The sequence below is a fragment of the Blennius ocellaris genome, assembly GCF_963422515.1.
Source record: "Blennius ocellaris genome assembly, chromosome: 1".
Classification (NCBI taxonomy): Eukaryota; Metazoa; Chordata; class Actinopteri; order Blenniiformes; family Blenniidae; genus Blennius; species Blennius ocellaris.
The window spans coordinates 25,541,428-25,564,152 of record NC_137650.1 but is presented as its reverse complement, the minus strand read 5'-3'; the positions used below and the strand labels follow the sequence as shown (position 1 = coordinate 25,564,152).

Below are 22,725 nucleotides of genomic sequence, written 5' to 3'. Positions count from 1 at the left end.
CCTTCTACCTGATGGAGACGCCAGCGATTTGTCTCTTACACCCCAGAGAAATGTTGGATGAAAGCAGACAGTTTTCTAATGGAATCGGCTCTGAGAAACTCTCCAATAAGCCGACATATTGCTTTGTCACTGTGCTGAAAAACACGTTCTTCTGGAAGACAGCCTACATTATAAACCCGATCCTCGTGGTGAATTAGGAAATGCTGTGGTGGTGTGGGAGCAGTTTTGGGGGCATTTTAGCGCTTTTAATATTTCAAAGAGTGACTTGCACTGCCTGATTGCTTGTGGGCAAATCACTTCCATCATCACAGTCTCCAGATGGGGAGCTGGTCCAAACCACATTATCTGGATTTTGGCGCCACTCTGGCCGTTGATTCTTGCTGCTGGCGAGCGATTTGTTCTCAGCACTGGTCTCGGCCCCAGCTTCAGTGTGAAGCCTCTGCTCAGCAGCATCATTTTCTCTAAAACACACTCACTATCTCCCCAAGAGCTGCTTCTTATGAATTTGTCTCAACAAAAAGATGGCCACCTGGGACATTTCACATAAAAATCCATGTCTCGGTGAGTGGAAACCTTTATTTTATGATTAATTTGTCAGTAACTTATCAAGCGATTTTGAGAAACAGCCAGCAAATGCAAAGTCTTTGGTGGAGAAACATTAGTTAACAGTTTCAATAAAAGGCTTGTTTGTGAAGAGACTTTTTGGATTTATTCCTTATTTGATATCGTTTATGAAACAATGACTTCCAGTGGAAAACACAAACAAACAAACAAACAAACAAAAAAACAACTTCAGTGACAACCAGTTGGCACAATGTCAGTAGAAAATGTGAAAATAAGCACACGTGATGCTTCCCTGAGTCCAGGGTCAAGGTACAGAGATGGTTCAGGTTTCGGCATCCAAAGATAACACAAAGTAAAGATGCAGCACAACAGGCTGGCAGAAATGTAACACACCCAGACAAAGACGTTTGGCCAATCAGCTCGAGGCAGCCGTCAGGAATCTACATTGACCTTTGAACTGCGACCCCTGGGGTTACCGCTATCTGGCTGTAATTACACACACACACACACACACACACACACACACACACACACACACACACACACACACACACACACACACACACACACACACACACACACACACACACACACACACACACACACACACACACACACACACACACACACACACACACACAGATGGCCCTTGTGCCACAGACCTCCCCTCACCACTGCACTCTGCCCCACTGCCTCTATAATTAATGGACTAGCCCTGCTCATGGTCTCTGGCAGGAAATCAAGGAAGTGTGCATTCATAAATATTTACAGAAAGCCGCATAACATTTTCCCCCAAAAAAAGAAAAACACAACGTCCCGGTGACAATTCGTCCAATCCAGCATACAGGAGGATTGTGTCTCTCTCTGTATCAGTGGTTACCAGAGCCTGCATCCTCGCAACTAATCATATCAGGTTGGCTCTGTCCTCCAAAACTCATTCATAAATCTATTTCTGTACAATTACTAACAATATTCATTCTCCCCATCGACTATAAAACACGATATAACTCTCCAGCTCGGAGAGGAGCCAATAACACAGACAGTACTATAAGTTCAATTGCAATCCATTTTGAGAAAAGAAAACTTAAAGACAGTGTGTGTGTGTGTGTGTGTGTGTGTGTGTGTGTGTGTGTGTGTGTGTGTGTGTGTGTGTGTGTGTGTACTCACAGAGAAGCCAGCCCAGAAGGGACAGGAGTGTCGCACTCTGGGCGACGTGGTCAGCGCGAGAGCCGCGAAGCTCACCGCCAGGATGAGACTCCCCAGGACCATCTGAGAGACCCCCAGGGCCAGCATGATCCGAGTCCGGGTCCGGAACTCCCGGAGCCGGGACAGGCTGCGGGACAGCGACGCGGGGCTCAGGGAACCCGGGCCGCCGAAGCCGCTGCTGATGCCGCCGCCGCCGCGGGGGAGCGCGTGTACCGGCATCGCCACCGGAGGAGAACCGAACGAAGCCTGGTTAGAGGACCGCAGGTGCAGAAGGAGAAAAGCTCAGTAACATCCAACTGTGTCTCAGGCTGCAGAGAAGGGTGCGAAGGGAAAAAAAAAAAAAAAACCGATCACTGTTTCTAGTGTCCGATTAAAACCCTCATCAATTAAGAGTCGCTCCAATCAAAAAGGTGCGCGAGAGATTGAACAGGCACCAGATGTTCAACCACACAAGAGTCGGACTATTTTCAACACGAAACGGCCCGCCGGGGTTCTTTGTGAAAGCCCCAGCAAAGAGCCCATTCCTCAAAAGTCAAAGCGCATAAAGGAAGAAGAAAGAAAGAAAGGAAGAAAAAAAAAAAGACACCCAAACGCATCATCCCGCTGTCAGGCAGCCTTGCACCATTGTCACGCTGTCATGCTCCTCTGCGGCTCTCCAACTACTCAAAACCTGGGCAAGAGGCTTATTTGTGGACAGGAGAAAAAAGAAAAAAAAAAGGACAAGCGCACACCGACGAGGGGGAAAAAAAAAGCCGTGAGATGTGGTTTGTCTGTCGGTGTTTGGAGCTCCGGACAGCAGAAGCTCACTGCGTATTGGAGATGTGCCACTGTACGCGTCTACATGGCGGCGAGCTGCACCGACTGGTTTTACTACGTGAAGGGGAGGAGGGAGGGAGGAGGTGGGATTCACTACCTCGAAAAAAGAAAAAGAAGCAGCAGCCTGATTTGTTACCGCGGCTCGTGATGAAAAACGTGGTGCGGTTCCACTCACAAAGAAACATTTCTTCTTGAATTATGAAAATAAGCTTTTTTTTTTAAACCCCCATTAATAACGCAAATGGTCACACACATTGCATCCTCATGGTTTCACGATGCATTCAGAACTAAATGGACATTTGAATGTTTAATCCAGGTTTGCATGTGTGAATGAACCTGAGCTGCAGCCGCAGTCAGAGCTGCATCATCATCATCATCATCATCATCATCATGCAACATTGGCTCTGTGTTGTCCTTCATCCTGCAGCCTGCACACAGCAGACTTGTCAGCCTGTTAATGCGACACACCTGAGGAGGATTCAGCGCAGACGCGTCACAATCAGGACAAACAGACCAGATGGGTTTGACTTTGTGGCTCAGTGGTCCGCCAACATCTGTGTTTTGTGGACATTTGGACAGGAAACAGTCCGTTCTGAGAGTTCTTTTTCTCTAATATAAACTATAGACGAGGTGTAGGGAACGGCAGTATTGCACATAATTAATTGACATTTGGGACGTCGGGTTGATAACCAATGGCAGCTCACGTCTTGTGTCTCTCCTCCAATTGCGCAATTGTTTCATCACGCATGTGATTCACGTGCAGCGGCTGTAGTTTTCTTCAAGCAATGGCTGGGGAACTTGCTGCAGGTGTAACGGGAACAGGGCCACTATTCCCTGGAGACTGAAGAGAGACATGAAATGCAGCCCTTTTTGTTAACGTTATCATGTTGCAATAGCTTCCTTTGCGTCTCGTTTTGCGCTGTGCTCGTGGAACTAAAACCACCGCTGAAGGTCTGAAGAGTGTCTCTGACCTTGTGCGGCACATTCATGACATGGCTCACTTCTGCCACCTGGCGCTTAATAGTGGTGCTGTAATTCACAGACGATAAAGAGTCCACAGTGGTATTTTTTGTACACAACCTGCAGACAAAATAAGGCTGAAATGTGGTCAAAGTGATTTTCCTCCACCATCACCAGTGAATTTCATTCTGAAATTGGCTCGTACGGCACAAATACTATGGAGGGGGTTGCCGCCGGATTCCCCACGTCTGTATAAAACCATAAAACCAGAAGGCATGCGCTTCCTCGGAAAACCACATAAATGTAAAAATTTTACATCCAACAGATGGGCTTCGGTGCATTTATGCATCTTGTGTATAAACAAGATATTTCTAAACACTTTCTTCAAGGTCGAACTAATAGCCGTATGTTACAGTAAATGAATGCATGCGACATTTTAAACAAAGAAATTACCATCTTAAAGTTGCAAAAACAGCCAGAGGCAGTGTTTACCTTAAAAATGATTTTATTTATTAATACAGTGGTATACTTAAAATTGTGTTGCAGAGGAGAAAAAAAAATGTCAGCCACACGTGAAGAGCTAATATCCAATTAAAGCCGTGTTATATCTAAAAATAAAACAGTACTGGTGTGCCATACGTAATATATTGTCTATTAGTACAAAAATACATTTAAGGGCACACAATATAGCATCCAGTATCACAAATCAGTGAGGGGAACACTTTGAGAGCACATCCTTTCAAAAGAACATGTTTTAAATGTATTTTAGCCTCAGGTAACTTTTATTGATCCTCTCATGGAAAGACCTTTTATTTCAACATAATGTCAATACACTGGTAGAAAAGGTGTGATGTATTATTGTTAGGTTACAATTTCAAGGCTCGAGGGTATATCCAGAATACAAAGAAACCCATGTTGACTTTCTTCCGCTTTTTAAAACAGGTTTTCTCGAGGTTTTATACAAAAAAGAAAGACATACAAAAAGTTCATTTACAAACAAAAGAAACAAGGCAATATGCTAGCTTTATTTACAGCCACTTCTTTTTTTCCCTCTCTTAAGTAATGCATAGCAGATAAAAGAAGAGCATAACCTTTGTTATCTTTTATCAAATGTTATTGTGTGCTAAACCCAAGCTTGTTTATACAGTGGGTTCACAAAGAAATGGCAACAAAATGACATTATACCATAATTTATCATAACTTATCTTTTTTTTTCTTCTTCTGAATGAATGAAAAGTGAATAATCTGCAGATAAGGCATCACTGCTTATTTGTGTGAGTGCAAGAGTGCACGGAGAGGAGAGAGAAAGAAAGTCAGGGGGAGAGAGAGAGAGAGAGAGAGAGAGAGAGAGAGAGGTGAGAAACGAGGAGGCTGCTGGACCTTTGTAAAGAACATGCATAGATCTCCCTCAGGCTGGAAAGGAGGGAAGTAGTACTCGGAAGAATGTACGCTACAAGGTTTTACTGGGAGGAAAAGGGAAGAGAGTAGGAAGAACGTCTGTAAAAGTGTGCTGCTTGGGTTTTCATCCAGCTCCTCGTGTGTTGACAACTCCTTCAACCTGCCAATGTTACCACCTGATCAAACCTTCAAGAAAGTTCCCTCAATGTGAAAAGAAAAAAAAAAAAGAAAAAAAAAGTGGCGATTCCAACTCATGTTCAGTCCCATGTATTATTAAAAAAATAATAATAATAAAGATGCCGACTGATATTTGACTTCATGGGCACAATTTTAGTACATTTCTACTCTACTATATATACTGTATGCATATATAGCATAAATATAGGGACACAGATTTTTAGAGGCATGTATGTTGCCTCGAACACTCCAACACCACCTAGCCTTCAATGTTTTCTAAATATTACATTAAACGTCGCCTTATATAACCCTCAGTGACATGGGGCATGCATCAAAACTTTCATTTCACATCAAAACTTCAAATTGGGGGTAGTAGTAGTGGTGATGGTGATGGTGGTGGTGGTGGTGGGGGGTGGGGGGTTTGTTTATACGACAGCTCACGACGTCAGTCTGCAGTTTTCAAACAGCACCGACTTGGTCTTCATGCGTCTTCGTGTTGCTCGTGTGTGTGTGTGTGTGTGTGTGTGTGTGTGTGTGTGTGTGTGTGTGTGTGTGTGTGTGTGTGTGTGTGTGTGTGTGTGTGTGTGTGTGTGTGTGTGTGTGTGTGTGTGTGTGTGTGTGTCCATGTGTGTGTGTGTGTCTCTCCTTCATTTCATCCCCCCACGGTTCCACATTCAGTAACTTCACACCTGCCGGTCCGTCCTTAAAAGTGGTCAATGAGCACAGAAACACAGTTGGCTCCCACCAGGTAGTTGGGGTCTCCGGGGAGAGACTTGTTCTGCCAGCTTTTTGGATCACCTGAGGACAGACAGATGGGGAGCAGGTGAGTGACGACAGCTGCTTCTCGCGTTACCGATTTCAAAAAACACATCTCACCTCTAAACCGACCAAAACGCTTACAGGTCTCACAATGTGAAACCGGCACAGAACCGAGACACTGTCCATCGTCTGCAGGCCGCCTGAAGTGTATATTTGTGGCTAATATCCAAATGCAGCCGCACGAGGGACCAATAAAAACTAATTCCATACTTTTATTGAATGTCCCCAGCCTCTTGTTGGCTGCAAAAGTGAACCCGAGTCAGTGTCGGGTCTGAGTGTACGGTAATTGCAATTACAAACATGCAGGTCTGTGCCAGGAGGAAAACTCCAGCAATCAATCAGAGAGCGGAGGAGGTGGAGGTCCGTCGTTACGGGACACACCGGCAGGAAGCGGCCTCCTCGCTCACCGGGAGACTCTGAAGCATTCTCACGGTTTACACAAACTCTACACACACAAAAAAAAAAAAAAAAAAACCCTCTCAGGGCCGCGAGAGAAGAACCTCATTATTTTCTGATTTGGAAGCCTTCTCTGTTTGTTCTGCACACATCAGCTGGCAGAATGTTTTCTGTGGTGTGGTTGGTCAGAAATGTGAAATAGGTGTGGTTGATATGGAAAAGCATCAACTTGTTTCCCCTCCAGGACTTGAGTTTCTCGTGGGGTGTGAAATGTTCCGACCGGAGCTCATTTCTGTTCCTACGCCACATCTATCCACATCAAGACAATCTCTTTTTGGCTACTGATAAATGTGGAGACTATATATATATATGCAAACATTTCAAAGGGTTAATTATATAAAAGAAAAAAAAAATTATCTTGAAAATCGTTATGGTAGCAGATACTTTTTCCACATTAGACTGATTTCTAAATTAGTTGCAAATTAAATAAGACTTATTTTACCACCTATTATATTAGTTTCTCATACTACAGGTTACAAAGACCCTGCAATGTTTAAAAAAAAAAAAAAAAAAAAAAAGCAGACATAAAACATTAGTTCAGGTGTCTCATATAGCCGAGTTTGACAAAAAGGGGCAGGGAAGCAAAGAGACTGCAAAGCAGGTTAAAATGACTACATTTCCTTAATTTTGTTTTCGACATCCTGAAGATGTTCACTTTGAATCAAGTCCTGAATTTTTCTTGAGAAAAATTAATGCAGCCTGAATTCCTGTGCACCCCGAAATGTTTCTCTTCAGACTGATGATGGAAAAAGGTCCGTCGCACATTTTCTGCAGCACATTTTCTCAAATCCACCCTCACAGCTTGGCTTTCAATTTAATGCTATTTGGGAGCTACTCTAGCTTGTAGTGCAGCGTTAACACGCGTTGCTGCCATCTACAGATCAGTCCAGGTTTTCTGTGATGTATTATGGCCTCCAGAGTCATTAAATAAAAACTAAAATTAAACAGTCTCTCCTTTCAGTGAAAGACCGCAGGTTAAAACAAACACCTATTTACTGTTTCCATGACTTTAAAACGTCTCCTTTGGGAATAACACTTCTAATGATATCTCTTTGTATTCTCTTCATTTTCACACGGATGGATTAACTGCAGTGCTGATCTTACTTTTGCATTGATTGAGTTGAATATCTATCTGCCAAGAGATAAATAAAGCAAAAATGGTCACGCATTCTAGAGAGAATCTACAATCAGCTACAAGCAGGTATTAGTTTGACACGCATCCTGAGTGGAGTCGCCTCTGAAGGTGTAGTACGGTTGTCAATTTGTCTCCAACAGTGGACACAGATCCACAGTCCACGACACATTCTGTGCAACAATCGGGCTGTAACCTTGCAGGGACGCTCACTGCAGAGTGTGTGCAAGGGCTGTCACGATGGGCGGAGTGTGTAAAATGTGCTGGATAAAAGCGCAGCGTCTGTACGCGCTGTACTCTGCACTGATGTGTATCCCTGTTGACTCCAGAGAATCTGCATCGTTTATATGCGCGTCCTTGCTGGGAGCTCCTCAGTCGGCTGCCTGCAGCTCGTTGGCCACTCCATCACTTTGTACCGACGCCCACTCAGTGAACTCAAAACAGCCCTTTCCTTTTCTTTCACATGAATATTGTGGCTGCAGCCAAAACACAACATTCCTTTTATCTGAAGCAGACAGAAAGCGGCAAACAGATCTTTAAAACCTCAAATTAAAAAAGCATCCAGGTTCTTAATTCCTATTTACTTTGAGGTCAGAGAGAAGGCAGCATAACACTTGGTTGAGGGCAATTTACTTTCATTTCTTTTAGTGTGGGAAATTAGGGCGAGTTCAAATTAATTTTAAGTCAGTATTGGTTTTAGAGAGAAATGTATTTGCTGCTCTATGAAAAAGACAAACAAAAACTGAATTATTAAAAATATCGGAGTGGTTTTCATTGAATTTAACTGATGGCTTTTGCAGGAGCAAACAATGATTTTACATTGAAAGTTCATAGAAGACACAATATAAACACATGTGAACATTACAGCTCCATTTGTGATCTTTTTTTATGCGTGATATCTGATATTAGCAAGGCTCAGTAAATGCCTATCTGATGAAAACTGTTCGATTTAGTGGGAGTGTAGTTTCAGAATTCTGGTACTTTTAAAAATAAAGTGATGTTCTCAGTGAAGACGAGTCTGCTCTTCGGAGAGGCAAACCATCACTCTGGTTTGGTTATTGGAGTTAAAACTGTGAAGAAAAGACGACGCCACAGCGGCGATAACAGAGAGGCAGCGAGGTGCAGAGATTCAGAGAAGAGTGGGGAAGGAGAAGCAGGGTAACAAAAGAAGAGAAGAAAACCACAGAAGAGGACAGGAGGAGGCAGGAGAGTGGCCTTGCTTCACAATAAGAGGATTACGACGCAGTCCAATAATCCCCCCACAATTCAGCAGGACAGCGGGGCGAGCCGACATCTCATTCAGGCCTCAGTCTCATCCTTAAAATGAGGCTAATTAGCAGATAATCCTGACCACTGCCAGAATTACCACTGTTTTCTGAAGGCATGGTGTGAGACGGACAGCTTGAGCAACAGAGAAAGTCGGAGTAAATCACCTTTCAAGGTGTTGTTCTGAGAATTTTACCGTTTCATTCCTCACATTCAAACATTCTGTAGTCCCTTTATTTATGCGAGATTCCCTTGATTGACTTTCCATTCATGTCGAAATGTCGTGGTGATTAATACCAACGACGAACATAAACAAGCCATGAAGCTCCCTACAAATCAGGTATTATGTTCCAGTCAGAGGTGTGGGTGGTTCATGTCTGAAACTTTCCTATTTGTCTAAAACACAAATTCAAACTGTTTAAAAAAAAACAAAACACCTCACTGACACAAACTGTCTTCTGTCCTCCACCAGCTAGCTTTAAATAGGAACACTTTCGGGAATGGAAGCTAAATTTAGAGAGCTGCATTGTGACATGCCTTTTGTATCATTTGATTTTTTTTTTTCTTCCTTTATCCACGACAACGATGGGCATTATTGGTTTTGACAGCGTCCCAATTTCTGGGAGATCTGTAAAAAGCTGTTTGTTCTTCAGGTCAGGATTTGGGTGGCTATGTGAGAAAAATCACTATGGGAAGAGAAAACATGCAGTTTAATCTGATGGGTGAGATTCAAGTTACTGCAGGAAGAAGCTTAAGGAGCATGCAAGCTAAATGAAGAGAAAAACTTGTTAAGATGTGGAGAAAATGAAAGAGAAATGGTAGCAAATCAAATAAACTTTTTTAAAAAAAGGAGAGAAAACAAAATTAAATCAGTGATCCAGCAAATGAGGAATTGTGTGGGTGAGTTCACCAGTCATGAATTATGAAAAATGAATGAAACCAAAGCTATCACTACAAGCAAAGACAGATTTTACCCCCAGAATGATCAAGATATAATCCGATATCAATTGATTCCAGATTTGATTTGATGTATGATTACAAAGAAAACAACCAAAACTAGGGGTAAAAGCCGATTTAACAGTGACCCAAAACCCTCAATTTGTCACACAGCCAGCCCAAACGACCCCGGAAGAACAGAGAGAGCGCAGCATACCCGACGAGGAGTCGGAGGATTTTAGAGCAAAAGACCAACCATCAGGGGTCATTGACGCACAGTGAGGTAGGCGCAGCTCCACGGGCTTCAAAAACTTGAGGCCGTGAGGTCCACACATCACCAGAGGGCTGAGCAGCGTCTCCCCTGCAAACACAAACATAAACATAAATACAAACACACGGCGAGGGACTCAGTCGAACACGCGATGATGTCAACGGGCAGGGCTCAAAGGCTGTCCTGTCCTATATGCTGTATTCAGGAGTATGATTTTATATACAGAAAAGCAGAGATATGCTACTTTGATCCTCTCCCTACCTGTCAACGGGGGGGAGACAACAGAGAATGTGACAGACGCTTAATGATGGGCAAATCATTTAAACTTTCAGATCAAACAACCCCTGAGCTCCTGATGTAAGTGGAAGTATTAATCAAAGCTGACAATATTGTGAGGGTCCAACTAAACTGTCGGGGAAACTAAATGTCTGCCCGCTCCACACTGAAAGCTTCGCCGGGTGATGAATCATAAACTTTGATGAGCAGCTCCAGCCAGAAGAGCTACTGTCGATTTTTAATATTTCAAATTTATGCCCATTATGGTTGGGCATAAGTTACTTCATTTACTTATTTTTGGCTTTGCTTTATTACTTTTTGTGTGTTTTTATTTAATTTTGTTGTTGTTGTTTTTTGCACCAAATGTCCGAAATAAACTTTTAAATTTGAGACAATTAAGGCAGTCACCACTTCCTAAAGGGTAAAATCAAAGCTGCCTGATGAAGCTTTTCATCAGGATTATGGAGGAACCGACATACTGAACATTCAAATTCTGTTGGTTTAATGCCATCCAAGCTCGAAATGTAAATATTCAAGAATCAGAAGTAAAATTTCTATTGTGAGGTGAAAGTAAATAGGTTACACATGAAGTCTCAAACCTCGGGTTCAGATCAATTTAGATGCTAAATAAATATTTCACATCAGTGAGTTTCGTTAATTGTTTGGTGCTGAACCAGAAGTGTGGAGTGCAGCTCGACACGGAAACTATAACACCGTAAAACACTAAAAAGAGGAAAGAAAGCACAGTTAAACAAGACAGAAAAAAAAAAATCCCGATAAATCTGTGCAACTGAAATCCTGCTGCACCTTTGGGTCAAAATAAGAAGTTAAAGTACCATAAATCTTCACAATGGACCTTTCTATGATTAAACCTTAAAACACCCCCCCCCCAAAAAAAGGGGCCTAATTAATTTGAGTTAATTTAGACGTGAATAAAGAATCCCCCCCCCCACCGAGCTTTCTTCCTCCGCCTGTGTTTAATGAGTTACCTTTCTCTTTGTCGAGCGGCGGCAGGATGCTGTTGTCTCGACAGACCTTGAAGTAGATCTCCTGTTCCACGCCGTCAGGGATAGCGCCCTGCGGGATAATTATGCTGACGCCAGTCTCAATGGAGCTCAGGACGCCACCGTTGGAGTTGAAGATGCCACGCGCTGTGGCAACCACTGTGTGTCCCTCGTCTTCGTCTTCATCGTCATCCAGAGCGGTGGGGCTGCCAGACACATTGTTAGAACTGTCACGCCGTTGATCTTTTAAAACAGGTCCGTGCAACTTTAAAAGTGGAACCCGGGCTGAGCTGGTTACCTCACGGGGATGGCTTTAGGCACAGCATTGACGTTGTTGTGCTGGTATTTGGAGCGGTGGTCCATAGTGCGCGTGAAGGTGTCCAGGCCGCTGTCGTGGTCTGTGTTCTGAGGCTGTGGGGATATTTGGAGCTTCACTGGACTGGAGCTCTGGCCCTGCAGCGAACACGAGGAAGAGCACATCTCACACACCGATCCCATAATATTTTACTCGTTCATCCACGTCAAAGACGGTGGGTGAATGGGGGGTGGAAAAGTAGAAGTAATTTTCTTATTATTCAGATCAGAGTCTTTGGGAGAAAAGATATAATTGCCAAGTTAGAGCAATCACTAAAACAAGTTGAACAATATAATTGAGGCACATTCTCTAAAAAGCCAAACAACGGTAATTTGTCTTGTTTCCATCGCTTCAACTTTACATAATAGACAGAAGTACAAAATAAATATGATCAGATCAGATATCATCTTTGCTGTATTGTATAGTAGTTATATCACGTGTTTACCTTTGGTGCCGTCTCGGGCTTGTCATTGGGCAAAAGGTTGTGGTTGAATTTCGGACTATCAAACATGCGTGCAAAAGGCTTGGCAGAGGTGGTGAAGGGTTTGGGCGTGTAACGGTTGTAGCTGGATGCTGGTGGTGCTCCGGTGCTGGTGACCGTCTTCGGAGGCTGCTCGCTTGTGCCGTTAACCGGAGACTTCTCGGGGAAACTCTTGTGAGGCAGAAAGTTGGTCTGGACAGTGTCCTCCCGGCCAGGAGGCTTGACTGTGGAAAGAGCCACACAGGTCAGATTGCTAATGTGTCTCACTACTCACAGGCATCGTCAGCTGATCGATTTCCATCTTGTTTCATATAAAATGATGACTACTGCTTTTTTTTTTTTTATCTCTTTTAATGAAGCTGGTAAAATGCTTACCTTCAGGCGACGGTTTGGGCAATGTGGCTGGTGGCAGAGTCGGTGTCACCTGGGGAACTGGTTCATATTTTTTCTCAGCGGGGCTTGGTTTGTCCACCGAGTCAGACCTTCATTTTAAAAATAAACGAAATATACATGAGAAAAAAAGATTGAGATATAAAACATACATTAACTTTTTTTTTTTTTTTTTTTTTTTTTTTTTAGAAAGACAGCATCAACAACACTATAAACATGAGTTCCTGTTTGTATAAAAATAAGAGTGGGAATGAGTTTCACCTGGGATAGCCGTGGCTTGCTTGTGCTTGAGGCTGAGGTTTGCTGGGGCCCGTCTGAAGTCTGTCAAAGTACGACAGCTGTTTCCTGTAATAGTCTTCATCTTCGTCGGGGTCGTAATGGTTGGAGCGCACAATGTCGTCAGCTACTTTAGACTGAGGCTTCTGAGGCTCTGGTGCTCTGGACACATAGGGAAGAACAGCCAAAATGGTACAATTCAAAATTCTATTTGTTTTTTTGAATGTGCACAAGGACACAGTAGCGTCACACCAAGCTTACCTAAAGGTCTTCTCTTGATCCAGGTTGCTCAGAGAATTTGCTTTAGGGATTACTCCACCCGTTTTCAAGGGTAAATCAGCTGCCTGGAGTCAGTAAAACAATGACATTATTAAGATAAGCAATAATAAACAAGGAATGTTTTATGGATTTATTTACACATTTTTTATGAAGTTGAGCAAATGTAGAAATGAAGTACTTTACCCTGTTTCCAGATAAATCCCCTGCATCTCTGGCTCTGTCCATGGACACGGAGCGTTTGTTCTCAAACATCTTGACCCTTGTCAGGACCGACTGCGGCCGCATTGCAGGGTCATCCTCGTGCTGCTCGTTTCTGGCGGACACGGGCTTCGGAGCGTCCATATGGGGAGGCGAGGGGGCATCTGCTTTAGCAGGAGGTGTGGGGCTGGTTTCAGAGTTCACAGGAGCAGGGTCATACTGTTGAGGTTTGTAGCCTTTGTGTTGCGACGTTGGTCCCTGGTTATAAGCAGGCCGCTGGGCAGCGGGTTCGGGGGAGCGGCCGGCTGTGGGGTACGCGTTCAGATGAGCGTCCGCGTCGTAGCGCAAATCAGACACTGGAGCGGGAGGGTCGTCGTAACGGGCAGGTCCCGAACCTGCCGGCTTACCAAAACGAGGCCGTCCATCAAACCCATGGTGAGGTGGGGGCTCGTCATAGCGTATGGGAGGAGTGTACTGCGAGTCGGGGCCATCGCTGTAAGGCAAACGGGGATCATAGGCCTGGGAATTGGCAGTAGAGTGCGGCTGGCTGTAGGGATTCCACTGTTGCTGGTCGAGGTGAGGCACACTGTTCTCATAGGGCGCGTTTGAGTCAAAGTTGCGGTACTTTGGTTCCGGGTAACCGCCTCCGCCGCTGCTGCTGACGTCATATCGACTGGGTGGGTGGTCGTAATCTCTGTACTGCTGGTCAGGGTGGTACCCCTGCTGAGAACTGTAGGCCACGGGCTTCATACTGTGGCCGACTCGCCCCGTGTTGTCTGTGCTGTATGGATCCTTCTGAAACATCTGGCAAACAAATACAAAACAGAGGGAAAGGTTAAGAACTGCACCCTGCTGCACAGTTGTGGTATGAATAAGTGAACGCGTATAAATTTGTTCAAAGAAATAAAAAGAAAAAAAAAACATTCAAAGAAGTCTGAAATTATTGCAGAGAAGGAAATGAGGAGGCAAAGACCTGAAATAGAGAAACTGAGAGGGAGGGGTTACTAGTCAGATCACATTAGATTAAAAAAAGGAGACGCAGAACAGCCATATATTGCAGCTTATACACATCGGAATATACCACGGCAAATTAAACACCCAAAGTAAAAAAATAAAGTTGGTGAACGATGCAACAAAACGGTGGGATTCATTTTAATTGTCCTTGTTGTAAAGCTGTAGAAATTGTGGTTTACAGGCTATGATGAGTATTGATACGACTTGCATTAAGTTTTCTTTCCGAGAAATTGTATAATACTTTTTGGGTTTTTTTTTGCACATGCAATTATGCACGTACCCTAAGAAAAAATGTCCCACTGTCTTGGTGCAATTGAGAGCAACATAACATGGACAATCTTTTTTTTTTTTTTTAACAATACAAGCACAAAACCGTTGTACAAAAGTAAAACAAACGTGTGAAAACCCCACATTCAGGAAGTAACCATCAATTTTCCATCCAAATCTGACATTTCTGTTTCAGGTGCTACATGACCTGAGGTTGCCTGCTTGTGGCTACACACAAGGCGAAACAATAGATGAAATGGTTAGAAAATTAATAGATACTTTTACAAAGAAACGATCCATTCGATCTGCACTGATCAATACTGCACGCACACATCTACTTCTAGTAGTTAACAGCAGATGAGGCAAACATGTTGCAGCCATGCAAAGAAGATAAGCAACAGTGCCAGTCGCAGGAGCTCCACTGCTCTTCTACATGTAGGCATGTCAGCGCAGCCATCACCTCCAAACCCACTGTTGTTTACCAGAATTGGCACACACCCACAAACAGAAAATGATCCACACACTCACACACACACGCACACACACACATATCTCTGTCTCTTCTGGGCAGTACTGTGGCCAGCAGACATGCAGGGCAGAAGGAGAGAGAGAAGCGTGGCAGCAGGAGGTATGAAGGTAGGTAGACAGGCAGCAGCAGCAGCAGCACAGGAGGTCAGACCGAGCTGAGCCGAGTCGGGCCAGGTCACGGAGCGCCCGGTGACGATCAGATGGGATACCTTTGGTTCTGGACTGGCCAGTCCAGACTGTAGAGGCTCTGGTGTGGTGCTCTGAGGGGCTAGCTCAGGGGTAGGCCTCCTGAGAGAGCCAGCCTCAGGGTTGGGACTTGGCTGGCTGTATGGAGCTGTGGGAGCCTCATCGGGGCTCAGCGGCCCTACAGTTTTTACAGTAACGTCGACAGCAGTGGGCACTGTCTCGGCAAGGGGCTCGGGATGGTGGGAGATGCTAGGGACGGCAGCGGCTTCTGCTTTCTGTGAAGTGGTTCAGAAATGTTTAATAACACGCGCTGGCAAATTACGGTGCAGTACTAACAAGTGCAACTCTCAGCCCCTTTACAATGTTCTGCTCCTCATCTGTACCTACTGATTTAAAAGAGCCAAACAGCCACCTCAACATTTAACAGTGTCTGTGCACCAACCGATGGCATGTGAGGGTTAGGAATTAGCAGCAAGACAAGTTTTCGTGGTTAGAGAGTACTAACTTGATTTAATTCTATGGTTACAGTACAATAAGTCGCTCTTTGTCCTCTTTTGAGTTCATGAACACACACGAGACGACAAATGCTTAGATCTGGATACCACAACTGCCAATCGGGTATTGGTGAATACATTTCACAGGTACACTGGATTAACACTGGTATTTCCAACATGCACATAATACTTTCTGGTATTGCATTGTCACAGTCTCAATTTTAGGTTATACAAAGGTGGAAGTGCACATAGGTGATTAGTGGTACACGCACACACGACAATTTTTCACCCAGTAATATTAGCAACAGTCACACCGATAAGACAGCTTTGTGGTAATACAGAGTATAAGTGTTAACAGTGAAACTGATTCAAGTTCGTCTCCATTTCAGAAATAAAAAAAACACACTCTCACAAAACATCAATCCACAAACACATGAAGGCAATTAACTAAAATAAATATAATAAATATAGATATATATTTTATATAATATATAATATTTATATATGTTTATATTCCAATAAATACCTGACCACAAAAGATTCACTTGGTTCACATGGCTTTATAAGAGTAGAGTAGAGTAGAGTAGAGAGTAACTGTAAAAATAAGAAAGGCGCCTTCAATAGCGCCGCCAGAAAACCCTTCTAACGCACACCACGTCCTCCAGACAACAGGGGAGGCGTACAGCTCTCAGAAACGCTACCTGCTGCGGCGCTGGTGCCTTGAACCCAGCTGGGTCGATGCGGTTCAGGGGGTCCAGCTGCACTGAGTGCGGGTACACAGTGTAGCCGGGAGGCTCCTGGATGACAGGCGGGTCTTCGCGGACAGGCTCGGAGGACCGGGTTATGGCGGGCTCCGTAGGTGGGCCCACATCATCATTCAGGGTTTCGTCCAGCTCCTGGTCGGTGTAGGCGCCGCCCTCTGTGTCCGTGTCCTCATAGTCGGAGGTGTGGCGGCTGTCCGTGCTGTACATCGAATACTCACTGCCTGGCGCAGACAGGTAGGAGAGGCGGTCGTCGTGAATGTCCAGGTCATCTTCAGCTGCCCCGTCAGCCTGAGAATGGAATAAAAATGACTGAATAAAGAGGGATTTAAAAGTGTGTGCATGTGTGTGTGTTTTTGTTACCTTGCCCTCTGAAACCCACACCAGCTGGTTCTGTTGCTGCTGGATACTTTCTTTCAATGCTCCAAACCACCCATCATTCATGTTGTTCAAGTTAATTGTTGCTAAATGTAAGAAAGAAAAAGAACATACGCTCAAAATTGATTTATAAATCATTTAAAATAATCGAGACAGATGCTGTGAAGGGAAATACGTTTGAGAATGTAGTTTCTAGCTGTGGAGGAATATCAAACGTATCCATGTGGGACCCAGTTATTTAGTTACCATTTAAGTATTCACAATAGAACTAGAAACAAGACTACAATGCTCTGGAAGTTTGAATATGACTTATTAATAAGAGAACATTATTATGTGGAGATCAAAGGCTGTGAAAGACGGTGCAGTTTTGGATTCTCAGACCAAAGATCAGAAATCAACATCAATATGTTTGGATGTGACATAAAATGTGTGGAATCTATGTTGGAAAAGCGAGACAGGTCATCACAGTCAGCTTTACATTATTTTCAGATTTCATGAATGTCACCTCATTACGCCACGCATTAGGACTGTTGCGACTAACAATCAACAGAAACATGGCAGAGAATGATGCGATGCTCAGAGAGACACCAGGAATGCTTCAAAAGTATGCAGACTCCCATGGTGGTAAATTGCTGAGCCACATCCACATTTTCCATCTATGCCCCAAGCTTTTTCCTTGTTAACTTCGTATATATTTTCTGAAAGCAATTGATGTCCTCACCAACATTGTTATTCTTAATTTTTGAAATCGATGTTACAGCACTGCAGGTATTAATCCTATAAGATTGACTAAAATGGCGTGTTTTAAGTGTATTGTCACCTTAAGAGAGCTGCTCTACCGATAATTGCTTGCAGCTCTTGAGGCACAGGTGTGGCACACTGGGCAGTAATCGTCTGAGGTTAGACAGTTACGTTGCTTGAAAAAGATTGACTAAGCTGAGTGAACTCTTCTGTAGGACACCTCAGTTGGTCTCCAACAGATGTTCCTAAAGCACAGTCGCAGCTCTTCCCTTGACAGGGAGCATACGTGCTGAGGAAAAGGCCTGGGGGCAGTCTCGTGTGGCGGCGCACAACAAGCTTTTGTAGGGATTCTACCAGAACGGAGCCCGGCATAACAAGTGCAGAGCTGTGACAGCCTCCGACGCCGCAGCACTCGGCTGTCAACAGCGTGTGAAAAGTGCCCTTGCCCGCTGTGAAATGTCTCCCACTCGATACGTCCCCCTATCCCACCCTGTCGATGACATCTTTTTTCTCTCCTCGGCAGGACTCACTGGTGAAGAGGTGGTGGTTGTTCTTCCGTAATTTGAGGGCTCGCTCATAAAGCTTCCTCGCACTCTTTCTGGACTCGGGGCAGAGGCGGGTCCTCATGTTCTTCACACCCTGCTTAGTGTCTGGATTGAGAAACACCACAATTGGATACCACTGGGCGTAGTTCAGACGGTCCACTGCATTGGGGGTAATGTCCAGCACCGCATGCTTATCCTTCAATCACATAACACAAATAAAATATAAAAAACATTTACAATATGTGTAATAAATTATAGTAAATTCCACAAGGTTATAAAAAAAATCGATAGTTTCACCTACAATGTGCATCTGATGTAGTGGGCAGCTCATTTTGTTTGTATTTTACTGTGGCACGTTAAAAAAAACAAACAAACAACCTTGCTTCGCCAATAGCAAAAAGAAGTACAGCGTGTAATACACCAGGTGGCAGCAGTGAGCTGTGTATTCGTTTCTGGCTCCTCACCATCGTTTCATTACCAAAACTAATCTGTCAAAGGATGTCTCTATCTGTCTTTTGTAATACAAGACATGAATATTTAGCGTCACTCACTCGGTCGATGATCTGTTTAATGGTGTGCAGACGAATAATGCCAGAGCTTTTCTGGTCGGTTCCAGCGTCCCTGGGTTCACTCTCTACAAAAGACAAATAAGACAGTTACAGCAGCACATCACAACAAGAGACCAACAACAATAAATACAGGCTGTGCTCTAATTAGACATCCTTGTAGCGTGCAGTTGTCGACTCCTATAAATAGATCAGTTAAATAAAGAACAATAATCCTCGTATAGGAGAGGACAAGTGTACGTTTATGGAAAACAAAGAGGAATACGGCTAGATAATATAGACAAAAATGAGAACAGCAGCCAATTCATGCAACAGTCATTAGGTATTTTCGGCAAGTTTAGGGAATAAAGTTCAGTGCCTTAATGAAATTGTGTGTGCAAGTGCATATAGCAGTAAAATAAAATATGGTGCAGAAAACGTGTTATGTGAGCAGCATCGACAATAAATATGCACATACAAGAGCAGGAGGGTCATTTGGGATTAATGAAACTACAGTGTCATTGTAAGCCTTAGGGATTTAAGCAAGGATGTGAAGAGGGGTTTATGATTCAAACAAAGATAAGCAATGGCTTCTTGACTGGAAACATGAGGTTCATAAAGAGGGCAGTCTTCTCACATTGTTCAGTACAGTAAGGACTCAAACACTTGAAGGACCAAACTTTGTATCTAATAGGAGCTATCGCTTGCAAGTACGGTTCATAGCGAGCCAGAACGTTCTTACTTTTATCAAACGCAAATAAATATATAGCCATGCATGCACAGGTGCAAGCATATGCAGCAAGGTAGACCATATAAGTGCAACATTTACTGTTATTTTCCTTATGTAGGATAAACGCTGACAGTGGTAATAAAAGTGAAGCAGAGACAAACATAACATTGATTGCAAGCCCACTTTCCACCTCAGCCTGAACTGACTAAATGCATTTTATGCACAATACGTTTTGGTTTTGCACTTACTTGAACCCAGTTTTACATCGTCTATATTAGACACGCAGGTATTTGTTATAACACTCCTCAGTATTGCATAGTGTTTACATTAAAACAAGTGTGTTTCATAATCTTGCCTGTTTAATATTCCACCTACTGTGAAAAATATTTGGTTTGAAAAAATATTTACGAAATCTTTCCAACTCTTGCAAAATCTAGTAAAAAGTTAAGCAAAATATGGAGTGCAAAGCCTGATATTTTGAGCAACTTTCCTTTGAAATTAAGCTTTACAGTAACGCCTTATCCAGATCTTTTATTTCCTCTTTAACCTGCAGTATGATCCAATTATCAGGAAATCTAAGTTGAGATACATTGAAAAAGGGACTGCAAAATGTCTATTTGCAGATCCATAACTCCTTTTTTTTTTCATGAAATTTACGTCAGGTATTGTAAAGTTTTACTAATAGCCTACACACATCTCTGTTTCAGCTGCTTGTTAAAATGAGTGGTTCTTCATGCAGCCTATCAGTTGTCATTTTACAAGATGAGTCCTGCATTTAGGAGGGGAATACCACTGAATTTAATTTAATTATTCCAGCATGCAGAGAAGTGGACTTCCGAAATACATATGTGGACACTATCGTTTTCACAAGTAGGAACAAGAAGATATTATACTGACATACAGCTTCACTGGGTTATTGTAAAGGGCTATACAGATCAAATTTGATTTGATTTGACTTCATTGGGACTCGAAGTGAAGGACACTTAAAAAGTTTTGATTAAATTTTAATTCAATCAGGGAGATGCTGGTTTCAAATGTGCGAATTCAGCTCAGGACTAATGCAACGGAGATTTCTTTCAATGTAATTATGTTAGTTTTGTTGACAACAAAGTGTGATTTCAAGATTAAGTGTTCCTCCCCCACAGAGAGAAGTCTCCAGTTCCACTGAGTATTTGAGAAGTACTCGCTGTGTGTCAGTACGATATTGTTTTTCTTTAGTCTCGAGTCTCCTTTTACAAGGTTTCGTTGTCGAAATGTATTCAAGAGCATTGCTGCCAAATATGATGACTAAAGAAAATTAAATTAAGTGCTATTCCCCTATGTGCATTAACCAGGCAATCAATGGCTGTTGTTTTAACATCTACAGAGTAGGGAGCTAGCCACCACACACCAGTTCATAGATTATCTGCCATTCACTGAACCAAATGAAAACAAAGAAAATTTAATGCACTAAGAGACATACTTTCCCCTCCTTGTGGTTGTTGTGTTTCTGAAAAGAAAATACAGTTACACAAACATCACTGGAGTTGTGCAAATAGACATCAATGAATGGAAACACTTTTGTGTGGGCGTGTGCTGGATGTGTTTGGTTGCACTGGCATGTGGGGTTATTGCACTTCAAGTAATTGAAATTTGATACCAAGTGTTGAAATGAAAAACCTGCATGAGAGAGGCGGGTAATTTCAAGGAGTAAGAGGAGGTGGATAAGGACCGAAATTAAAACGAGCGTTCGGCTCTGCCTGAAGGCTGGAAGAGTGAAGGATAGACTGAGGAAAAAGGAAGAAAGTCACAAAGAGCGGAGGGGGAAAAAAAACGAAGGCAATCTGACTGGAACAAAATGGGAATATCTAACAGTGTGAGTGGAAGTCGAAGGCAGACTGAAGGCCATCAGGAAAAAAAAATAAAAATCTTGTGTATTAATAATGTTCTTTTGAGAATTTAAATGTTCAAAGTAATATTTTACTGACAATGTAATGGTATTCAAATTTGTGTTTTAGTGATGTGGCCTGTATTTCAACAGAAGAACAAGGCAATCTGTCCATCTAAATGGTGTACAGATATCATAACAAACATTTAAATAGCTGCTTTCATCCATGACACAGTAACTTTATAATTATTTAACCAGTCTCGTGTTGTTCCAGTTGTTACACATGGGAGCAGGTTTATAGAGGGAAAAATGAGTCACAACAAATAGTGACGCCCAATTGAATGTCTGTTTTTTTTTTTTAAAGAAGCTACGCAACAGAGTTACGGTTTTACTAATGAGATTAATTTGTTCTGAGACGAAACATTTAACAAGAGTATATTTTTCTTAGTGTGTAAAATCACTCTGGAGGAAAATATATATAACCAAGCTAAAAACAATTAAAACTATACTGGAGGAAATGTTTTAGTTGTACTGATCATGAGCATTTTTTTTTTTTTTCAGTGCAGCGTTCAAAGAACCCACTGAACTGTAAAAGATGCTCACAGATAGGAGGAGAAATTGGGGGGGGGGGGATTTCCCTGGTAGTGTTTCCAATAGGCTATTAGTCCTGCGATACTTGGAAAGGCCTGAACTGTGACGAAGTGTGATGAGTAAATTTTGTTGTGTACTCCCAGACAAAGACACAAAGTAAGAACGTAAACGAAAGCGTGAACTTACTTGCGAGTTCAAAGACATCCGGCTCCTCCCGGGCCAGTTTCTCTCTTGCTACGTCTGCTATGGGCCCGAAGATGACCACAGGCCTCAAGAACCCAGCTGAGTTGCAACAGCATGGAGATTAGTTCATGCGGCGTAAAACTTGCGTCACTGAATCAACACACACATTGACACGGGAGTATTTCTTTCTTTCTTTTTTTTGGTTCTCTACTTTGCTCTCACCTTCCCTCAGCACCACCCTCTCGTAGGCAGGGAACTTGGTCTGAACCGGTTGGGCCGAAAGGTCCTCCCGGCTTTTCCGCAAATTCCTCTTTGAGCTTCGCAGACCTCGGAACCTCCAGAAGTCCGCTCTGTCACCTCCTGGCGTTTTCGGGAGGGTGTACTGCACACTGGACAGCTGCTCCGCTCTGAACAAGGGAGGAGTAGTGAGGTGTACAGTCAGCTGGAAAGTATTTCAGTCAATAACTCTAGCTGTAGGAGAGCCCTGCTTATAACACCGCAGTATCGGAACACAAGCTGCGAATGGTCATAACATTGTGATTATGTGGTAACCATTGCTGGCTGAAGGTATGCTGATAATAGATTAAAAAAAATTTACATTTCATACTAAAAGGCATTAATCATCTACGGGAAGA

At 43.1% G+C, this 22,725-nt stretch overlaps 2 protein-coding genes across 7 annotated transcripts in view; both read right to left on the bottom strand.

The window, feature by feature from the left end:
• fam189a1 (family with sequence similarity 189 member A1) overlaps positions 1 to 1,989 on the bottom strand; it is a gene marked incomplete at both ends in the record, with an annotated part of 108,734 nt that extends 106,745 nt beyond the window's left edge. Inside the window, one exon of the mRNA XM_080507765.1 lies at positions 1,732 to 1,989. Within this exon, the coding sequence (XP_080363891.1) occupies positions 1,732 to 1,989 (258 nt within the window). The remainder of the gene's footprint in view (positions 1 to 1,731) is intronic.
• A 3,639-nt stretch (positions 1,990 to 5,628) lies between these two features.
• Positions 5,629 to 22,725, bottom strand: part of tjp1a (tight junction protein 1a) — a 47,595-nt gene continuing 30,498 nt past the window's right edge. Inside the window, exons 14-30 of one of the 6 annotated variants that reach the window (XM_080494342.1) lie at positions 22,313 to 22,497; positions 22,094 to 22,189; positions 20,912 to 20,938; positions 18,726 to 18,808; positions 18,160 to 18,370; positions 16,874 to 16,974; positions 16,451 to 16,801; positions 15,279 to 15,530; positions 13,246 to 14,064; positions 13,045 to 13,127; positions 12,769 to 12,945; positions 12,493 to 12,599; positions 12,082 to 12,341; positions 11,580 to 11,734; positions 11,267 to 11,487; positions 9,948 to 10,091; positions 5,629 to 5,919 (exon numbers count right to left, since the gene is read on the bottom strand). In XM_080494342.1, coding sequence (XP_080350468.1) covers positions 5,825 to 5,919; positions 9,948 to 10,091; positions 11,267 to 11,487; positions 11,580 to 11,734; positions 12,082 to 12,341; positions 12,493 to 12,599; positions 12,769 to 12,945; positions 13,045 to 13,127; positions 13,246 to 14,064; positions 15,279 to 15,530; positions 16,451 to 16,801; positions 16,874 to 16,974; positions 18,160 to 18,370; positions 18,726 to 18,808; positions 20,912 to 20,938; positions 22,094 to 22,189; positions 22,313 to 22,497 — 3,367 coding nt within the window. In that variant the 3' untranslated portion in view covers positions 5,629 to 5,824. The remainder of the gene's footprint in view (positions 5,920 to 9,947; positions 10,092 to 11,266; positions 11,488 to 11,579; positions 11,735 to 12,081; positions 12,342 to 12,492; positions 12,600 to 12,768; positions 12,946 to 13,044; positions 13,128 to 13,245; positions 14,065 to 15,278; positions 15,531 to 16,450; positions 16,802 to 16,873; positions 16,975 to 18,159; positions 18,371 to 18,725; positions 18,809 to 20,911; positions 20,939 to 22,093; positions 22,190 to 22,312; positions 22,498 to 22,725) is intronic. The other 5 variants (XM_080494344.1, XM_080494345.1, XM_080494343.1 and 2 more) reach the window with 5 other exon arrangements.